Source organism: Malurus melanocephalus, unplaced genomic scaffold (genome assembly GCF_030028575.1).
Source record: "Malurus melanocephalus ecotype Western Australia unplaced genomic scaffold, MMel_1.1 scaffold_122, whole genome shotgun sequence".
NCBI lineage: Eukaryota > Metazoa > Chordata > Aves > Passeriformes > Maluridae > Malurus > Malurus melanocephalus.
The window spans coordinates 1,123,086-1,145,369 of NW_026623354.1; the positions used below are offsets into that span (position 1 = coordinate 1,123,086).

Genomic DNA, 22,284 nt, shown 5'->3' on the forward strand with positions numbered 1-22,284 from the left:
GGGGAATGGCTCCCTTCCCTGTGGGGAATGGCTCCCTTCCTCCGGGGAATGGCTCCTTTTTGCTGGGAATAGCTCCTTTCCTCAGCCTGCTCTGCAAGGAGGGTCAGCTGAGGGCTCGCTACCTATGGATTTTGTCCCATACAATATTAAATATGTTTTAAATAGTCTGTTAGAGAGCTGGGCAGATGAGAAATAACCTTGTAAACATTTTCCATTTATTTTTTATTTGTTATTGCTTTTGTTTTGCAGAAACATTCCTGTGGTTATAATCTTTCTTGTTGTGTTGGGGGTTTTTTTATTAATTTTTCTATAATTTCTCCTCTTCATAACATTCCCCAATGATTGTATTCACAGTAGTGTGTTGTAATAAAAATGTGCAATATAGTGCAGATCAGTATGTGCAATTTTCATTGATAATAATAATAATGAATTAATAATTATTCTATTTCTCTACCTCCCTAGARCTGAAAATTTAAAAAATATTTTAAGTGTGTTCTTTGGGATAGCTTTTTTAACATAGCATGAAACACTTCCATGACTTGCAAGCATGAATGTTTTTTAGTTTWATATTAAAATGGAGATAAAAATAAGCCTCACAGAACACTACAACAGAGCTGAGCTAAATCCCTAATGTGAGCATGATCAGACAGAAGGGTGAAATGTCAGACCTGGTGTAACCCACTTCATTATGCCTCGTTTTCACAGTGCTCACACAACAGTGGATGATCTTAAACATGGTAATTGAATAATTATGACTCAGGATGTTCTGCCTTAGGGCGCAGTTTCAGCTTTTCCTGATGTGGCAAATAATGTACCCATGTCATTTTGCATTAGGAAACACAGCAGCCAGGCTCTGTGTTGTGCACTGGTACCATTGTCTGCTAAAGCACAGCCCTGCAAAACCTCCTCTGTGGAAATTCAGATATTTAAGGAAACTTTAAMAGATCCTGAGTCTGGTGGATGTATGCAAAGTTTTGCATCACGGCCTTGTTTTTTTAGCAGAAATAGCAGTATGCCCACAAGTAATGTCCACTTGTTTGAGGAGTTTGTGACAAATTGGTGTGCAGGTTGGTTTTTTAATGTGGCTGAAAATTGGGCCTTTTATTAGAAATCRTATGRAACTGTTGAAAAAGCATTCTGTATWGAGCCACRTGTGTGTATATATTTAKGTACTGCTGTTTCTGGTGGCGTTTCTCTTAAATAAATTTACTTTTGAGAAAYGAAGCTGAAATGGATGGAGACATTAGATTTGTCAGTAGAGGTTAACACTTTGAAATGTAAATGTTACTCATGTCCAGGTGAAGTGGTGTTAAAAGTCYTTTCTGCACACAATAAACTGCAGGTCCAGCCTCTGTTTTTGCTTCATGACACATCACAGCTTGATTYTTCTGCACTGCTGCTGAGTTTGCCAGTGGCAGCTGAGGTGACGTGAAATGAGTTTGCTCCTGGACAAGGAGTGCCACAGGAGAGAAAAGCAAAAGGGCTGCTGTGTGCAGCTGAGTCACAGCTACCAATSTGCAGTTCCTGTGTTAAAGGGCCACAAAATTGTCTGGAAATACAAGATTAGCAAAAAAATCCCAGAGTGAATTCAGTAAACTGTTTGTCATCTCTCATCATGGCTGTGTCTTACTTCACACAATTCAGTTTTGTTTATTTTCTGAATAACRATTCATGTGATTCTTTGATGCACGTTAAGGTCAGAAACATTTCTGAATGGCTTCAAACTATGTATAGCGTGAGTAAAATCCTTGAAATGATGGCAGTGATCCCTACACTAAATATTTCTCACTGTTTGTTGCTAAATAGCATATTTTTATCCACTTCTAAATAATGTAGTGTTCCTTTATGCAAATCCCTCTAAATAGTTAAATATTGTGTTGTGTTCATGCTCAAGGGAAAGGGAATCGGTCTGTAGAATAAAATCTGCATGTCTCCATGTTGTCTATGTGTGACTGAAGGCAAAAATACTTACAGAAACAGACCTTAAAATGTGTCAGAAAAAAAGAATTCAGAATTTATCATTAAATGAGAGCTAAACAATGGGGGTTTTTCATTGATAAGGTTTGCAAWGCCGTTCTGGTTTAGCAGAACTTGGACCTTGTCAGTCTGAATGGTGTCAGCTGCTCTTCTCACTGTGGCTCACACTTTGTTTCATGTTTTCTGAAAACTGGGCAGGACTTGATTAGGGAAGGATCTGATCTCTTCTCTSTATAAATGCTATTAGAATGTAGGGACTTAATAACAATAATTGAGATACTCAGCTTCAGTAAGCCTTGATTCATTGTATATAAATGAAGAAAAGAGGAGAGAGTAGCTCAAGCTGTGCTCCAGCATCTTTGAATTCCAGTGACTTCTTTTTCTCTTTTCTCTGGACTGATTCAGGTACAAACCATTTGTTTCAGAGTGCTAAACCATTTAAACTGTACTTTTGTAATCAAACAAGCCAGAGTTTTTGAAATAAAATCATGCTTTTTAAATCCATGCTGCAGCTTGTGTAAACTGATTGTCAGAAATACTGGGTTCTCAAAAAGGGACCTATTTTATTTTCAGCATAGGAGGAGACATGACAGACAAGAAGACAACCTAGGGGTGTGTATTTTAGAAATTTTTATTTATCAGAAAAAAAGCCCATAAGGACTCTGAAATCAACTGATACTATATAGAAAACCACAAATAGTCTCAAGTTGTTTTAATTGGTATATTCACTGTGTATCTAAAATGTTGGTACAGCCAAGGGGAGGATTTTTGGATGTGACTGGTTCCACTTACAGAGAAAATAATAGCTAAAAAAATTTGCTAAACCACAATTTTAATTTATTGATTTTTATTGAAGCACCTTTTGTTGTACTTGCATTCTAAAAATCATGTTTAARAATTGTTGACGTCTTTTGCCTTTAAAGTTGCAGAAAATTAGGTCAAAATTTCCCTCCATCAAAGACTGAGAAACTCAGAAATGACTTTTGCCTGTAGGACAGGAATGAAAGCATGTTATTTTAAAGGCCAATGAAATATAACTGCAAGCAAACTTTTACTGTTGAAATCACAAGACTCATTCATCAGAATTCAAATGGAAGGGAATCAAAATGCCGATAAATTAGAAACAAAGGTGAAAATTCAAATCCTCTTTCAAAATTATTAATTTTTGTTTTCTAATAAAGCTGTATTCTTACAGTCAGTATTTTGTAGGTGTAAGGGAATCCCTTTATGAAACCAAATTTATTTGTGCTGTTTTTTCCCCTTTTGTATTTGAGCATAGACAAAGCAGTAAATGTCAGTCACTTTGGAGTTCTTATATAGTGTGGATTTTTGTATTTAAATCATGGGTATTGGTAATTGTAACTTCATACTAAATACTTACATTGCTGACAAACAAAAATACTGAAACTCTTTCTACTTCTCCTGAGTATTCATAAAATGTTGAAGAAATTTTCTGTGGGGATAACATGAYTCTTTCCATTTTTAACTGGGTAGAAATATGAAAAAAATTAATTTAATCAATAGCCAAAACCATCCAAATTATTTGTAGGGGCCTGTTTGTACTAAAGGTAAAGTAGCTGCTGTGTACTGACCCTGAAAAATGGCCATACAGGACATAATATGGTTAGAGTAAGCTGTGGCTGTGCTTATTTTTAGCTCAGAAATGCTGTTTAGTAATCCACTGAGTGGGACTGTTCAGCCTCCCTTTGCTTATCATCAAGGTGTCTTTGCTGCTGGATTTTCATGTTGCCTTCTGATAGAAATGTCAAAATTGCACATGAGAAAAATAACAACTGATGCTGGTCCTTCRGACCCGTATCCCAGCAGTGCCAGGTTGCCTGCCCTTATTCCAAACAGGGTTTTCCACACTAGCATGMGTTGGGATATGAGGAATGGCTGTGTTGAGCAATCAGAGAGATTTCCTGAAGCATGAGAAGCTGCAAAACACTCCTAACCTGGTGAGGGAAAACATCCTTCTGTTCTCCTRATGGCCTTAGCTGAGGGTTAGGGACCTATTAGCAGTGTACTCCATTCCCAGTGTCAAATGGGAACAGTTTCTCTTCAGCAGTGCCAAAAGCATCGAACAGCAGAGGAGAAAGTTCTCCACAAGTGCAGGGAAACTTCAACGGGGACATTTCCCAGAAGCTTTTCCTGTAGTACCTTYATTGACTTCTGTAGTCCACCTCATTGATGTGTGGCAGGGAAGGATCTGAGAACCCTTTCAGGTCATCCCATCCACTGCTGCTCTTGTGTTCTTTCAGCTCACAGGAGTCTGATCTTTGCTTCTCAKAAAGGAGCTGCCTCCTCTGCAGTGTCCCAGGCTTCCCTGCTGGGATTTGGCTTTTTGASATCCCCATTGAGTGGGATCCTTACCCAGATGAAAATAGAGAAGGTTTCTTTGGTTCCCCCATCCAGATATAAATGTATCTCTGCAGAGGTGAATATAATCTTTAATTCATATGTGTTTTCAAAGCACATCTATTTAAATGACAAAGTTCGTGTAATCAAGAAATATCTTTTTTYCCGTATTAATAATCAGCCAGCCACCACAGCCTCAAGTAAGAAAATCAAAACTCATGTTGAAGGGTTTGAGCATTAGAATATTTCCCTCAACTCTGAATATGTAGGGAAAATTAATTAGCCAAATCATCATTGTCATGCTCTTTTTAAGGAGCTCCTGCGGGCAAGTCCTTGCTTTTCATGCAGTGTGATAAATATAGGTCTGTTGAGGAAAATCATTGAGATGTGTGGCACCTTTGACTCATAGATAATATCTTTGTTTTCTTTTGTCTCCCAATTAGGGATGTTATTGGCTTTTTTTTCTTGGTAAATAAATTTCAATTAATGAAATTCCAGCTGTCTCACACATTATGGTGGTGTAGATTTGAAAGCATTTAGCAGATGCCCATATTAAAAAAAAAAAAAMCATCAACACATAGCAGGTTCCCTGACATTTTAAACCAATCCAGCTGGAAACAATAGCAGAAAACAAGTCCACATGGTTGAAAAATGTAGGGCTTTCTCTAATGCAGGTAAAAGATTCCTATGCAGAAAGGGACATACTGTGGCAGAATAGAAAAATGTCTGATGCTTTCAGTTTTGTAAGAGGAAAGTCATGAATATATTGTGTTGTATTCATTTGCTCTTTTTACAAACTGTATAAGACTGCATATATAAAGAAGGAACCAATTAAGATTCCAGGTAAATGATAATGCTGTCTCTTAAGTGTTTGCTCGAACTAATCACTCCCAATATCACATGAAGGTTTCTAAAAACTAGCAGTCAGAAATTCCGATAATTTGTCTCTAAGCATTTTAATCTGATATAATTATTTGTAAAAAACCCTTTAAGACTGCCATAAAAATCCTATTAGTAGTTCACTACTTAAAATCCCACCAGCAAAGTCAAACTTGGGGAGGAAGTAAAGGAATGGGGAAGATGACCTTGACTTGCCTAAAGCTTGCAGTATTTAATTTGGAAATGGGCCACATTAGAGGAAAGCAGGTAAATGCACTTAATTCAAATGTGCACAGTGATTGTATGGAAATATATTTTGGAAGTCCCTGCTCATTCTGGTGAAGTAATCATGGCAATATATGCATTTTAAAATTCCTACTTTCATTTGCCTGTGTTAAAAAAAAATGGAAGGGTTTTAGGAGAGGAGGGAAACTGGATGCTGAGTGGAAAACTGCCTTTTTGTTCTTTTTGTTCTTTTTGTTTCTTTCTTAGGATTTACTGTGGGTAGAAACAGTAAAGCTGGCTTTTCATCCTTTTTGTGCAAATTCCCACTATGCAGAGTGCTAAAGTGAGGCCCATTTTCTGTTTGAATCCATGTAAGCCTCTAAACAGCAATTTAAATGATGCACAGTGCTTGTGATCACATCCATAGCGAAGGGATGAATTCTTAATATGAAATGTTTTGTGAAGTTAAATCTGTGTAAGGTCCTTCAGTGCTTTCCTGTGCTGCACTCTGATTTAAGTTATTGCACTGTCACTGTCTTCAAATAACCATGGCAAATTCAAATTTAAAGTCTGTCAGTTGGAAGGCAAATTCTAACATTTTACTGATAGTGATTTTACTTTAAGATAGCTAACCTATGTCCTAGCCACATACAGTTACAATAGCATTCCACTGGCCTACTCATCTATTTTAAGGATTTAACTGCAAAGGTAAATCACTGTGTAAGGTGGATGTGTACAGAACAGAGCCTGTAGAAAGACAGTGACTGCACAACTGCTAAAAATATGTTTAGCACGTGGCTTCCTTAAATGAGGATGAGGATTTTTGGATCAAGGCAAATGAAAGAAACAAATCGTGGCTGGAGTGTTTGACCCAGCTGAAGTGGCTGTTCAGGCAAGCCTCCCTCCATCCCTGTGACACAGAAATGCTGTGCTTCCCTCTGACTCTGTCATTGCCACAATCCTGTACTTGGCTGTCCTCTCCGTTGTAAATTAAAATAGATGAAAGCTGTCGAGCCAAGCCTGTGATCGAGGCTAATTTGATGTGATATAATTGATGAACTCTAAATCGTCCCACTTCTCCCACTTGAAACAGTCTGACTGGAGCTCAAAATGCCAGGGTGCTGTGATTTACACTCTGTCACTTTTATATTGAAAGTCTCAGTGTAGCAGCAGTGAAGGATTAACTTCTTCACAGTATTTCTTTCTAATCTGTAGAGTATGCACACACACAGACTGGTGCAATCCCTTGTAGGAACACTGCTGGAAAAGTCAGATTTCCTTGTTTGCAGCTGGTTTGGGCTCAAAATTATTAAGATTGATAGAATAGCAACCTGACTTTTGCTGCTACAGAGATTGTCAAGGTAGGGTCTTGGAATTTGTGTTCTGCTTTTTATTTCAGAACTAATTTTAAACTTTTGGGGGTATTTCATGGTTGAAAACCCTCTATTTCTGACATTGACACCGCTGTAATATTTTAGATTAAACAGGTTCTCGTCCCTGTTGCTTGCTAGGTAACAATTCAACTCTTATAATAATTCTCCATAGAAGTATTACAAGTTTCTGACTTTCTACTATCAGCAGTTTCTTGATTTTTGTACTTTGATTTTCAAGATATTTGAACTCAGAGCAAACTGCCTTGGTTCCTCAGTYTTTTTTTCAAAGGTAAGGGATGTTCAATGGCCTTGATTTCTTAGTTCTCTAGCAGGAGTGGAAAGCTTTTTCATTAACCTACTGCTCAAGTATTCTTGAGCAGCCCCCATTAAAAGTGTAGCATCTCACCTCTGCTAAATGAATTTTTTCAAACAGAACCAACATGAACAAAGGAGAGCTGCTTTAATTCACATTTTACTCTGATCAGACAGCAGAACTGCATCTGTTTCAGAGCCTTTTGCTCCCCTGCACAACATGAGCTGGCTGTGCCCACATGCCATTGCCACCAGCAGTGTGTGCCAAATTCTCACTGACCTGAAYGTACCTCGTATGGTGAGCAAATCTGTGAAGTTTGGAATATTTCTTTGGCTGGCACCCAGATTTCAGATTAGTATCCTAGTTTTATGTTGATTAGCCAAACCTCTTCTCACTGAAAATGCCAAGTGGGCTTGTTGGGATGGGATTTGTTATAAGGAATTTCTGTACATTCCAAGTTACCAGACCTTTTTTCTGATCCTGGCTACAACTTAAAACTATGTCTCTACTAATTATTTGTAATTGGATGGTTGATGTGAAAAATGCTGGGTATCAAATCTTCTACTGGATGCAGCAGTTGAGCTAAAAATGAGGCTCATTTTTAATGAAAGAGGAGTTGGTAACCATTTGACACAGGATSAGAATTTGTAAGGATTTTATAGAAGACTTTACTCACCAAGACAGTAACGCCAGGTACTGTAGCATGACCATTTGGCTTGTGATAGCAAAGCTGTTCAGCTCCTCACACTGAGGATTCATGTGGGCATTTCCATCCTGAAACAGGCAGGAATGCTGATAAATGGGCCTCTTTTTGGTCCCCTTTGCAAGACAGTGACAATGATGGTTATTTGGTTTAATACTCTAAGGATTAAAGCTTGAAAGYGTTTAAAGACATCAGTCAGTCATGGTACATCACTGGTTTAACKTCCTTAATGGTAATATCATTTGTGCTTAAGGAGCTCCTGAAGGATCCCTTTAGAATAGGTGTGTGGTTGTCAGTGGGGCTGTGCTTAGAAAGCTTAATTTACACTGTCACTCTATCAGTGTACCAGTAATCTCAAATAACGGATTGTTTTAAAGAATTGGAGGTAATAATAAAGGCAAACTTAACCTTTGTTGGGGTACAGCCCAGTTTTTCCACTCAATTTTATTATCATTYTATAATTTTCGTATGTTACAATTTAATTTTAAAACAGAGAAACATAAATATAAGCCTTGAATTCAATGTCATCTGGGAAAAAAAAATCTGARRAYTTTCATCACCTGAAGTCACTATGGGGCCTGGGGTCCAGGTACATTTTAGAAACTTCAGCTTTTTATAAATTGGCATAGTTCCAATTCAGTCATTACAATTTGGACTGCAATTTTTCACATCAGTTCACATAAGCAAATCCAGTGTCTACCCTTTTTTTCTCTTGTAGGTTAATAAATGCATTGACATTGTTTGCAAATTAAAATGTACTTGTCCTGCACTTTAGCTTCTCTTTAAAGTAATAGTATGTACACTGGTTTTGGGTTGTTTTTTTTTTTTCCGACATTCTCTGTGCTAGGAAAGAGTCTGTTTTAAAAAGTGCTTTAGTTAGGGCCTCTTTAAAAAAGTTCTTAAGTACCTACAGCACTTAAGAAAATGGGGTACAATATCAAGCAGTAAAGTAGAAAAATGGGTAAGAGAATGTTTGCTAAATATTTTCAGATCTCAAAGCCTGATTAAATTTATTTTATTTAGAGAATTGGCTAAGCACATATGTGATCCCAGAGCCTGTCAGGGTTCTGAGGTTTTCAGGTATGACAAGTGATAGTTCCTATATTTGAAAACAAGAGGGCAAAGGAAGGGCTGGGCAATTAGTGACCAGCCAATTTATAATTAATTCTTATTTCTCCTCACTTGTAGACAGAGAATGGTCTCTGCAGACAGTACAAGGAACAATTGGCTTAAATTTCAGCATGGAGACTCAATTTAGATTTCAGAAAAGACTTTTCCAAGGGGGGGATCATTGGGTGCTCTGGCCTTCTGGAGGGACTATGGAACCTCCACCTCTTGTGGCCTTTTTGAAAAACATATATCTGCCAGAAAAATCATGATCACACTGCAACCTGCCCTGGTGTAGGGCCAAGGCACAGGGGTGGATAAAGTGATCTCATAGGGTACCACTTTAACCCATTTTCCTTTATCAGACCGTGTTTACTGTCTTTAAAGCAATTTGAATTACTTTAGGAAGAGCTGGGGATTACCAGCTTGACATCTGTTGTTCAAGATAAGTAACTAAAGCTGGTTTATAACAGTTATGGTAACAATGGATAATATTCACAGCACCTCTTGTCAAAAGGCTGGAACTTAAGAACGTCAGGAAAGGCTGAGATTTTGTTGTTGTAAGGAAGKTTCACACGGTGACTATTTCACTTACAAAAATGGTAGTTATGCTTCTAGGTTTCTATGTTTTCTTTAGAAAACATTTTGAAAGCATTATTTATGTGACACCASTGCAGATGACAGAGTTCCAAGGAGTAGTTTGCACCATACGATATTTGAATCTCTCTTTCTTGTTCTGAAATAATTTTAGGACATATTTTAATAYATTCACTTATAAATAACTGTCCTTAGGCAAATACAGAATGTCTTCTGTGAAAACATTTCARCATCTATAATTAGTTGATCTGGCTCTTTTCTCTGTACATAGAATTATTTTGCAGAACAAGCATTTTTAGACATTTTCTGTCAACTGAAAATGGCTCTGCTAGCTAACAGCAAAATATTCAACAGTTTGCTGAAGGGATTTTTTTTTTTAAACCCACTCAGTTAGGGATAACAGCACAATTCTGGGGTTAGCAAGGCCTACAGAAAGACTTAAGTCCATCTTTAGGAACCTTTAAAATGTTCATGGTTACAGGTCTGTGTGAATGTGCAACATGGATTCGTAGTGATCCAAGTGAAAGAGAGAATAGGATTAGGGCTTGTTTAGCTCTTCTTAAATTATATAGCACTAAATTGAATTTTGAGTTTATTGTTGATTCTTAGCACCCAAAAAAATCTCTTCATGCCAAAGTAATATGTAGGAAAAAAATATGAAAGATCAAACACAACCTCAYAGTAACACGATCCCCCATAAATTACTGGCAATTGAGCACCGCCCAGGGTGCCACTTTCTGTGTTTTAGATATGGGAATTCTGTTCCAATATCAAAAAGTTCCAAAACCCAAAGTCWCAGTAGATTCACATTTTGCTCTTTGCTTGCTAATGTGCAATACATTAAATATCTGTTCCTTGGATCTAGCAACAAAATGACCTTTTCAGGGCTCATCTTTTTTTCTCATTTTTGATTTGTTCAAGGGAAATTGCAGACGACTGGTATTTGGTTTCCAAAAGGGATACATAAAAACTTGACCTTTTGGAACTGTTATGTTTTTGGGATGTGTACACTGTATTTTAAGTATGTCTTAGCTGTTGTTTGCTGGACTATGTCTAGTTTAAATAACCCTTCATTTCATTCAGTATAAAGCTAGGACAAAAAGTATAACTCCTCTTGGTTTTTTTATTTTCCCATGACAGACCTTTGCACATGCCTCAGAGTACCTTTTCTTTAGGCAATTTTAAAAGAAAGTGGCATGGAATAGGCCCTGGTATCTGAGGAAGTTTCCACAGACTCTTCTTTGCAGTGCAAATAGCACATTCCACTGCGTCCATTGTTGTAATATCTCATTGCCTACCTGAATGCACTCCTGTGTCGGGGCACTTTCCACTTAGCACGGTGGGAAAKGAGGCAGAGGGAAATGATTGTTTAGGAAGTTCATGATGGGGAGAATGAAGGAATCCAGACTGCCAGACTACTGTCATAACTGTGGCTATTCCTGCTGCTTGGTTTCCTATGCTTTTACCCATCTCTTGAAATCGCTGTGTCTCTTGCAGTCATGGAATGGTGAGCTTATTTCACCTAAAACCCCAAAAAAAAAAAAGGTTTAATGAGGGTGAGATGCCTTTCCAGTGAAAGTAGCTGATTTGGAAAATGACCAAGTCAAATAGTTTATTCAACATGTAAATGAGAAATTGCTCTCCTTTCCAGCCATGTAAATAGACAATTTAATCGGAAGAGATTTTCAACACCAATAGTTACAATGAGAAAATTTACAGAGAAGGAAAACCTTGTCTTGTGCAAATTAAAGTGAATAATCAGAACTTCATTGAAATATCACTATGTATAATTCAGTTTGAAAATAAGAATTTAAGATTTGGGAAGAAAATTAAATTGTGTTTCTAGCTCAGATATCTGTGATCCACTCAGATCTGTGTCAGTCCATGTAAGTTACTTCTGTTGATTGGATGTGGCAGTAAGAAACCTCAAGAATATTCAATGAATGAGTGAATTGCATTGTTTAGAGAGGCTCTGGTGTTTCAGGGCTGTCCATTTACATATGTTCCTAATTTTTTTGAGCTTTGGGACTTGTCAAATGCAGTGTGATCAGAAATTCGTCAGCGCAACACTCTGCAAGGTTTTGACATTTTTTTTCTCATTGCAAATACTTTTCCTATAAAACTCAGATTTAATGCGTGGCATCGTTAACGCTTCTGTTGTAGCCTTTTGATGTTACTCCTGTCAGCAGCTGACAGCACAAAAGCAGGAAAGGAGGTGACCAAGTTGTAACTGSAGACAAGTCAGAGCTGTGGGATGAATAAGCAGAATAGGAATTTCAAATTAGACATTTGGAAAATCCTTGTGAGCAGGAGGGTCGTGCAGCACTGGACCAGGCAGCAGTTTTCAGAGAGACCTAGGATTACCATTTTCATGGTTTTGAATACTCACCTTGCCAAAGTCATAGATATCCTGATACATCGTTGATAGAGATGTGGTCTAGGGAAAAAAATCAAACACTTCTAAGATGGGAAGGAAGAAAAGCTAGAAAACCCAGGCAGTTGTTGCTGTTGAAATAAAAACCTTTTCCACTCCTGTATCTTTGTTTTCTGCAACAGTTTATTGAGGTTTCCCAGCTCCATTTGGCGGTCAGGATTCTCCTGAACATTTTTGCAGGTKTTTGCCACCTCTTGCCCCTTACCCCAGCTGTCCATCTGCCCTGTGACCTGTGGCATGCATGCTGGTCAGTGCACACTTCATGGCTCACTCCAGGTGCCTTTGGATGCCCATGAGCTACAGGGGCCCATTAGAGGTGCAAGTAGCAACAGGAAGATCTTTGAAAGGATTGCTCTGTTCATCCTATTATGGCCCTGAAATGGCCTCGTCCTTTTCAGCTCTCCTAATCTATCAGTCTCTCAAGAATGTCTGCTACTGTATAACAAAGAGGGAACACACCTGTCCTAGTTCCTAACGTCTCATGCACTTTATTAGTTTTTTTCCAATTAGGGTTTTTCCAGGGCAGTTGTGCTGGAAGGTGATGAGCACAGAAAAGCAGTGCTAGTCAGAAAAACAGTATCCAAAGCACATGAGAGAGCAAATCTTAAAGAAAAAAAAAGAGAGAAGAAAGAAGCAAAATGGTAACATTTCCTCAAATACAAAAGATTCAGAACATGTCAGCCTGAGATTRMYRRAATACWGTATTYYRKYAATGTTAACTCACTGTAATATATATTTTGTATTGAGTGTTGGATTGTACATGAATACAATACAGGTATTAAAATATTTTGAAAGCAATGTTATCAACCAAGAGAAAAAAAAGAATCAAAACATTTCTACTTAAATAAGAACATTGCAGCAAATAAATTTCCTTATAATACCTTAGACAAGATGCCATGGAATATTTTAATTTACTCCAAATTGCATTGATTAGAGTAGTAGTATCCCCCATGAGAATTTTTTTTTTGATCAATGGTAAGATTGTATTGCATTCCCAGGCAAATATTTTCTTGTGCTACACTTCTAGATGGAAAARTAGGTCCTATTTCAAAATACTTTTTTTGCCTAGGACACCAAAACTCAAAATTACCATAATCTATGGGTTAAGATGTCTACATAGGGTTCGTGCAGAATCAGCTGAAATGTATATTTCCATGATAGGGAAATAATTATGCTAAAATGGTTGGGGTTTTAAGAAATGTTTTCAAATTATATGGGTGTTGAGTGAGAAATTGACCTAATTTATAGTGTTCTAGCGTCTTACTGTTCTTTACTGAAGACAGCTATAATTCTATACTTTACATGAAAAACTCTTTAATAGGATATAAATTAATACCTTGGAATTGCTGCAAAATAATAGAGATGCCTGAAAAAAAAAATAATCTTGTCAATAATCTTGTGCTTAATGAGATTTAAAATTATGGTAGAACTTGAAATTGGTTGTCCGCTCAGTCAGATAAATGCTCATTGAATTTCTCAGCCCTATGCTGAGAAAATGATGTTTTTAATTTCCCATACTTTAAGTTAATATTTCGAGATGTGCCTGCATTCTTAATGTTATAGATTAAATTTGTGATAAAATATTCAAATATTACCTGCTAATATTATCTGTTTATCAGATATCTCCCAGTGAACATCCCTAATTACTGGAGAAGTATGGTTTTTGGTTTTTTTTGTTTGTTTGTTTTTTTCTTTTTTCCTGTGGTGTTAAAATTCAGAGTATTTTTTGGACATGAGTATATAAACGTGGCAGCATTGTAATTTCACTTTCCACTGTCTCATGTTTATTCTGCCTCAGTTACGATGAAATCTGTGTGGGGTTTTGGKKTTTTTTTWATCTCTTTGWCTGCTAAGAAGCAGCTAAGGAAGATCTTTTTCACTCTTCTCATAATACCCACGTTCAGAGAATTTCCATGTTTCTTGCCCTGTGGGTGAGTTTCAGGAATTCCCCATATTGGAATTTGTAAAACTTTGTCCTGGTGTTGGTACTCAGACAGTTGCAGATGGGGGGAGGCAGTGACCTTTTCCAGCCACAAAACTGATTTTAAACATCATAATATCTTTCTCTGTTTCTCTTCATTGCATCTTATTTTTCCTGTCCTGCACCTTACAGGGAGCTTTCAAGTGCTGAAGGGAAAGCAGCAGTGTTTTGAGTAGAGCACTTATGTTTGATGTGCAAGTGCTCAGCTGCCAAAATCAGCAGCGCTTTATGGGCAACTGAACATTTTAAAGTTTTCATTCTTGTTTACAGAGCTAATTAAGAATCTTTGTAGTACTCTTTTCAAATGGCAGMCTATCAAAATTACAGTGACTGTCTTGTGAATGAAAAAGGTTTTACTGAGTGCCTGACCAGGAGAAGAGGGAGAGAAAGCTACTGGCCTTAAAAACCAGAGAACATATCAAATATACATTTCTTTATAATGTGCATTAAATAAATCTTYCAAGTAGTAGTTATGTGCATTTGAAGCATAGGTTGTTCTGCTCATTTAAAGTATTTTCCCCAAGCAATTCTGTTTGTTTAAAACAGTGTTTGGTTTCTCATTAAAAAGTAAGCACTTGCCAATAGCTCTGCAGACTTAGAATACTGTAATGAGTTCCATGTGGCAGGACTGCTCTAATAACTGTGTTTTCTTTAATTTTTGTCATTTTAGGAGGAAAAGGAGCTAGATGTAGTAATTTTAGGATGTCGTGACTCAGCATTTTATGCTTTAAGTTTTTGTGGTCTTTGCTAAATTGTTGGTAGGACTAGAGAGCCACAGTAGGTAAAATCTRTTAATAAATTGTATTGATGTGAATCAATGCTGATGTAAATCCTAGATCAAGATCATCATCTTCATGTTGAAGTAAAGGGTTAAAACCATAATTCTGGACCATCTAGATATTCATAACTTGGTTTTTATTTATTCTCCATATAAACCAGGCAGTTTTGTCCACAGACATATTGATGGCCCTCTTGGTGTGATATATTGGGAGCCCATTTGTGCAGGTGCTCATTGACAGATGCACTGYCTGGCTGTAAAATCCAGGCCTTGGGATGTACTGCTTGTACTGAGAGCCAACTGCTCTGCTCTGATTTTAATGCTASAAGTGCGTCTTTAAACTTCTACAGACGATCTTAAGATTCAAGTCAAGGCAAAATGCATAAGAAGCGTAACAAAATGAGTTTGTTGCTTTGTAGCAGACCTTAAATCAGGAGCGTTTATTAGTGAGCTGYCAGCAAATATTTGCTCGCGTACCTTTTATTATTTCAAAGGCTTTTATGAACAGTATGTCATAGTGCTGGTGTCATTTACATTCAGACACCACTTTCTAATGTTTTAAGCTTCCCAGAGATAACAGGGAGGAAAACATTAAGAAAATGAAACAGATATTGTCTAATAAATCACTTTTTCAAGCGTTTTGTCTCTTCAAGATGCTGTGACATCCTGTTCAGCTGAAGGAACAACACAGCACTTAAATTGCACGACTCATTCACTTTAAATATTTAATAATGCTTTCATTAGTTGCACTGAACCAGTGAAGTAAGATCTGTAATATCTAGTGCTGGTCATCATTTTTATTCATCATGGTTTAATAAGCATTATAATTACAGACTGAGGAAGAAATATGAGTTAACTTTGTGGTTTTGCTTGGGACTTCTGTGCACACTGGTGTGATTGGAAGGGATTATACAAGCTCTGTGAGCGTAGCTGWGTGTATTCTAATATAGGTGCAGAGTTCCTAATCCTGACACATTATTCTTCATATGAAAGTAACTGCAGAAAAGATACTGCATAAAATTGAGTCCTGACATTATTAACTCCATCTGGCTTAGTTGTGAAATATGAAAATTTGAAGGCCAAGTGGACTTGTTTTTGGCAGGTGTTCTGATGCATGCATTATCAGTGGAATTAGACTTCAGCTATTTTTACCAACCATTTCCTGCATTYGCTTGCAACTTACACAAACAGCAAAGTTATTGAGAGAGAACAGTCAGTTAGGGAAGCTTTCATTTGGAGATTTTGTCAGAGTTCAAGCTAAAAGGCCGTTTGTAGGCATAACCTTCTGTGCTCATTTCTCGAGTAAATAGAGATGATGATTATGATTTAATACAACTTTCTCACTTTGATATCACAAATATGACTGTGSGCATGTTATTTGCATTCTTATGTTTTAATGGGAGGTATGGTAGGGCAGACTGATATCTGGTGYATTTTTTAACATTTTGTTAAAACATCATTTTTTCCTCATCAGCAACTTATGCGGGAGCGACAGCAGATGGCCAGCCGCCCCTTTGCTTCTGTCGATGTAGCACTGGAAGTAGGAGCTGAGCAAACAGACTTTCTACGAGGGCCATTAGAGGTAGGAACAGTGGTGCTGACAAGGGACCATTGTGATTTGCATATTTTTATTGCCAGTCTCATCTGCATCTGCTTCTGAAACCAAGCAGCATCTGATTACCTGGAGCTGACAGGTCTCGGCGACGYGCGTTATGTCATTTCCAAGGTGCAGAGTTTTAATATCATGACATAAGCTGTACCAAAAGCCACTGGAGAATCTATTAGCCTGGGCTGGAGTGACAGTCAGCTCACCTGGCAGTCCTGTGGTGATGGATGTGAGCTGAAGGAATGCAGGACTCAGGCWTTAAGGAGGCAGCAAATGTTCCTGCTCAGTCCTTCAAGCACACAGTGCCACCTASTTAACATCTATCTTAATTAACAGTGTTACAGAAAACACACTAAATGAAGCACCTTAGAGTCAAAATTCAGTGTTGTGTTTTATACACGGAGGTTTAAAGCACACCGACTGTAATGTATGGTTTTGTTTGTAGGACATGCTGTGTTGCTGCATTATTTTATTGCCATTGCAGTACATTGGTAAAGAAATAGTAATATGCAAAGCAATGTGATATTGGAATGGTGTAATAATGCATGAAATGGGTTCTAGAAGTTTCTCCTGAAAGTAGAGGGGAAATTACAATATGTCGATAATAATGAATATCTAGTCTAGGTTAAGCTTTTGGAAGGTGATCCTCTACTCCTTTACCTTTATTTACAATATTGTGTTTACAGTCATTRCTTTACCCTGTTTATGGTGGTACCTGGCAATGAGGTGTGCTAGCTCTGAAATCTTTYAAGATTTTACTCTTCATTGCTGCCAATTCTTTGGAAATTCAAGGCTTCTSTTACATTTCTCAGTAGCCAATCTCAATCTGTCAGATCTCCAAAGTTCATGGAGATCGAGCAATGTGAAAAACAGATTCAGAGCAGAAACAAAATGAATCAGCTCTTGAGTGCTTATCAAACTGAGGTGCTCTGTCCTGCTGCTGTACAGGAAGTAATCACAATTGTTCTTACTGTCATAATTTAAATATTTGGAATTGATGGTCCATAAAAATAACCTATCTCTTTGAAGCTTTGTTGTTTTCTGACCAAATAGTAGACCTGTCACATTTTTCACCAAAATCACCTTATCTCTGTCTCCTCTTATCTTGGAACTAAAGACCTCTCCAGTCCCCCCAAGCTGAGGACATATTACATGCAGTTAAAAGTTAACTTCTTTGGAATGTGATTTCATTGTCTCTGCACTGGTATCTGAGAACATTTTTTTCTGTTGTTTTTTTTTCAAATGGGGAGGCAGTGAGTGAAAGATGAGGCATCCAAACTCTAATTTTGTACATTCTGATTATTTAATTAAACTTTAGARGTAAGCATCACAAGTTAATTGCTACGTTTTCTTTCTCATGTCTTTTATTTAGCACTAAAAGAGGTAGATGCTAAAATATTTTAGTTGTATTTTACAGTTTTTATTACCTTTTTTTTTTCCTAGGCCAGCATTTTCTRGCAATTCTTTAGAATTCAGCCTCCATAGTGGTTTTTTTCCTAATTAATGCATAGTTATACCCAGAAAGAAGTCCATTCAGGATTTCCTCGGCATTATAATATACTGATCTATATCCAAAAAAGGCATTGTGCTGAGGATTAAGTGAATGTGATTCAAGTATTGATTGTCCTTTGGTATATATTCTGTAAAAATAAAGGAGCTATATTAAGCTTCTTTGTGAAAGGACACTAAAAGTTTTAGTTGCTGTTCCGTTCTCCATGTTCTGCTCTTTTGGACTGAGTGGAATCCAGATCACACATTTCCAGGATGCAATGCTTAAGAATASAAATAGCTGTAAACTTCATTTTGTTGTATTAATTTAGAATCATTAAATTACTTTAGTATTTCTGTCATATCTGATGCCCATTGGGAGGCTCATTTTTACAAAAATATGAGAATATACAGTAACTTCACAACGTTCTTCTGGCATTGCAGAGATCTTGCACTGATATACCAGGGGCTTCAACTTTAATGATGTTGCCTTGCATTCCCTCACCTCACACTTTTATTGACATCGTGTGTTACTGGCCSATACTTTGGACATTGTTGTTATACTTTTATTGACGTTGTAATAACTCCGACGCTTCTAGTGACACCATATCGATCCATGGGGCCTTTGGGCACTGTGTAATGTCACTGAACTCTTCCAGACATTGCTCCAAGCCTCCATTCAGCTGCACAGTAACTTCTGTTTGTTGATGCCGTCAGCCTCAGGTGCTGGTGCCTTTGTACAGTTGTATTCTGCATCAATACCAGTGCTCAGGTATTGATACCTGGCAGTGTTCATGTGGCTGTGCACGGTAATGCCAGGATGCTGGTTGGTTAACTTCTCTATCTTTGCATTTATTTGTAAATATCCATAGCAGCTGTTTCATTGGAGAGGTTTGGTTTGTAGTAGTAAGGCACTTTTTACCCGGTGTTCAGAAAAGATTAAAAATAAACCCCAAGAGTATAAATACTGTACTTGAAATGGTTGCCTAGCTTAGATACAATAAAACTGATAATATTTAGGTCTATTTTCAGTTAGCAGCAATTTGCAACAGAYTCAAATGAAATCCTGAAAATACTATAGAGGAGTTTGAGCTTCTGTTTCTTTGGAGTCTCTATTAGCCAGTCTATCTAAATGTTTTGCTGACAAAATGACAGTATTTTTACATTAGCTCCTTCAAAAAACTTTAATCTGCATCAGTTCCTCCCGTTTACGGTGTCTGAGTGGGTTTTTAGACATTGGCAATAGCCTTTGTTCTTATKCATTGAAACAATTATTCATCAGTCTTTTACCTCCTCTGGCCACCTTTCTGACATTAACACGTCTCATCTTGTCATCCATTCTGTCATGTTGGCTTTGTAACAACTCTTCAATGTTTTCTTGTCAGTTTAAACTTAACATAAAAGAAATCAGACTTAGTCTTTCCCTTGCCCTCTTCCTGTATCACACCAACCACTCCCTTGTTGAAGATATTGATAGGATGTTCGTATCCCAATCCTAAATGGACAAAACAATACCTGCTCCAGTTGTGCCATGATATTTCATGATGTTAATCTTGTTCAGAATTATATTTTCCCATACTAGTCATAATCTGCATCTTCATCTGCTTCCATTATGATTTCCATTGCCCTGCTTAGAAGAGATGAATTCTGTGTGAGCTCTTAGAAGGAAGGTAAAGCTGGAGGCAGGACACTCCTCACTCTTCCTCCTCCCTCCTGGAAGAACAAGAGCAATCCAGAGTTCCTCTGGTGGAGGAGGGGAAGGGACGTCTGGAAGGCAGTGATGCTCTGGATCCCAAAAGGGGAACAGTCAAGCACAGATCTAATGAAGTCACAGAGGAAGGTGAGAGAAGAGAGAATTGCTAAGGGCCCCTTGTTAGCAATAGCACAAAGCAGGGGCTGTTAAGGGAGMACCAGAAAGCAGCAGAGAGTCCAGAGAGTTTGAGAATATCTGCTGTTTTGTGATACCATCATAATTTTTTTCAGCACCGGAATCATAAAAAAATTGAAGTAGCATCATAGATCAATAGATACTCATTGCTGAGCTTCTTGGCACACAGTGCCCTCAGTGTTAAAATGTTTTTCATTCCTTTCATTTCATTTTTCCAGACATCTCAGCCATTTCTAGACATGGTTGCTTTTTACTTCTTAGTATATTACCGAAAGCTAAATCATTTAGGCAACTTTCATATTCTAAGCTTCCTTTAGGCAAAAAAAGGAAATGCCATAAAATGTAAATAATTTTTGAACAGTTCCTTCTACTGTGATGCTGACAGTCATTTAGTTAACGTATATATTACTTGAGAATAAAGTAATTTTTTCCCTCTTTGCCTTATTTCTGGGTATTTTTCAGTTTACTCAGAGATTTTTTTTTTGTGAAATGGGGATAGATTATTTTGTTAGATAAGATAAGGTAGACGCTGCTGTAAACTCTTCATGTTTGGTCATGCTAAGTCTCTAGGCAGCATCATCCACTGTTCTGCATCTGCTGGAGRAAAGGCAGGTGTGTTGTTGCCTGCAGGAGAACCAAGTGCAGATTTATTCCTAGGGTGATCATCCATTTGATATCTTCATAAATAAAACCTATGTTTTTTTTGTCTGGTAAATAATATTTGAAAAGAAAATTTGATGGTGTGCACTCACACCAACAGCTATCATTATGCAAAGAATGGCTGCTGCAAATTAGAATGACTTATCAGAACATTAAAATACTGTATTAGGGATTTGTGGAGTTTAAGGAATTGCAGTATATATTAATTAGTTGTGCTGCTGGCTTCTMTTGCCAATAAAAAGACTTTTTAGCTTGGTTTACCAATAAATCTGGTTAAAGTGGGTTCATTTTGTTATGTAATTTGACTAAACCAGGGAGTAATTTTTGAAAATGCAGCCTATATTATTTTGCACAAAATTAAGCTTGTTGCATGCTACTTCAGCATTGCACCTGCATTGTATTGATGACATAATGTCTAATAGCAAAGAACATGTTCTTCCCAACTCTTTGTGACAGATTTCCTCTTGATACACTTGGTTCCTAATATTAGTCTCAGTATCAGAGGATAACTTCACTGCCCTTGTGAAAAAGTAATAATTTATTTTAGGTAATGGTGAAATTTTCCCTAGAATGGTCATCTCTCCAGTGACCATGAAGGCAATCTCTATTTGGCAACAGGAACTATCAAAGGCCATTATATTTGCACTTCTTGCTTACTGAAAAGTCCTGTCATTGTCTTGAGCTGCTCACTGTAGTTCAAGGGGGACCAGAGAGCACCTAGATGAGAACAATATGAGCAATCAGAGACTTGAAAWATATAACTACAGTGAAAAGTCAAGGAAATTGGAGCAGGATATTGAAAGGAGCCAAAATAATAACTTGCAGATATGCAAAAGGTGAGTAGCAATCAGGAGGGCAACAATCTTCCTTGYGTGCACTGCAGGTGGCAGGGGTGTAATGGACTCAAATTGTAGGAGAGAAGGTTTGRGAAGGTATCAGGAAAAGCTTCTCATAATAAAGCTGAATCACTGAAAGCAATTGCCTGGGGAGGTGATGGAATTTCTTTTATTGGAAGCTTTTTAGAGCAGGATGGACAAACATTTCTCAAGTACCATGTACCATAGCTGCATTAGATACCTCCTTTCAGCTCTATCTTTTTTATTATTCTGATTGCTCCCTAGCTCTTCCTTCTTCAGGCTCTCTGAAAATGTTCCATTTCTGTTTTTTGAACACTTTAATTACCTTCACTGTGCTGTTATTTTTCTGTTAGTGAATATTTATGGCATTTCTTTTTAATTTGAAGTTTTATTCATTGACTTACATCCTCAGTTTCCTTGTAAGATCAGAAACTTAAGTCATCTCTGACCCCAGCCTCTCCCTGAYTGTGGGTCTGCCAAACATCATCTCCATCCTTTCTGGAATACTTCAATATTCTCCTTGAAGTCTGTACTAATGATGTCATTATTTTTTTTTATCTTAAAAGTGCATTGCCATATTTATGKCCTTTCAAAATCCATGCATCCTAGACTACTAGATCTAGGAGAAATGTAGTCAGATGTCACACCTGACACTGAAGAGAAGAATCTGTGTTGTATCACATTTTCTGCCTTTMTCTAATACTCAAAGATCATGTTAAATTTGCTGTCCACTGCCTCAAGAACTCCATTATCTTGTGCTACACTTCAACCTTGATGGCTCACTGCCTTCTCTGCCCACTCCCTGGGCACTGTTCATCCAGAAAACTTTCTCCTGAAAGTGAGCTATTGAGTCACTTTTTTTTTTTAAACCCCACTTTCCAATATTTTTTTTACTTTTTTGCAAATGATTGATTTACATTGTGTGTGGGTTTTGTGATATCATGTGCAAGGGATGTTGTACACAAAATTCACATTTGGTGGTTCTCTCACCAGAGAAAAGAGCGTTGTTTGGTTTGCACCACCTCCTTCCTTATATGAACTGTTTTTCATGAAATAAGAG

At 37.4% G+C, this 22,284-nt stretch overlaps 1 protein-coding gene across 3 annotated transcripts in view; it reads left to right on the top strand.

The window, feature by feature from the left end:
* ATRNL1 (attractin like 1) overlaps nucleotides 1-22,284 on the top strand; it is a 415,015-nt gene that overhangs the window by 288,184 nt on the left and 104,547 nt on the right. For 2 of the 3 annotated variants that reach the window (XM_057370287.1, XM_057370290.1), the window contains exon 27: nucleotides 16,200-16,307. The exons of the other annotated variant lie outside the window; for it this stretch is intronic. In XM_057370287.1, coding sequence (XP_057226270.1) covers nucleotides 16,200-16,307 — 108 coding nt within the window. The remainder of the gene's footprint in view (nucleotides 1-16,199; nucleotides 16,308-22,284) is intronic. 3 annotated transcript variants of the gene reach the window in all.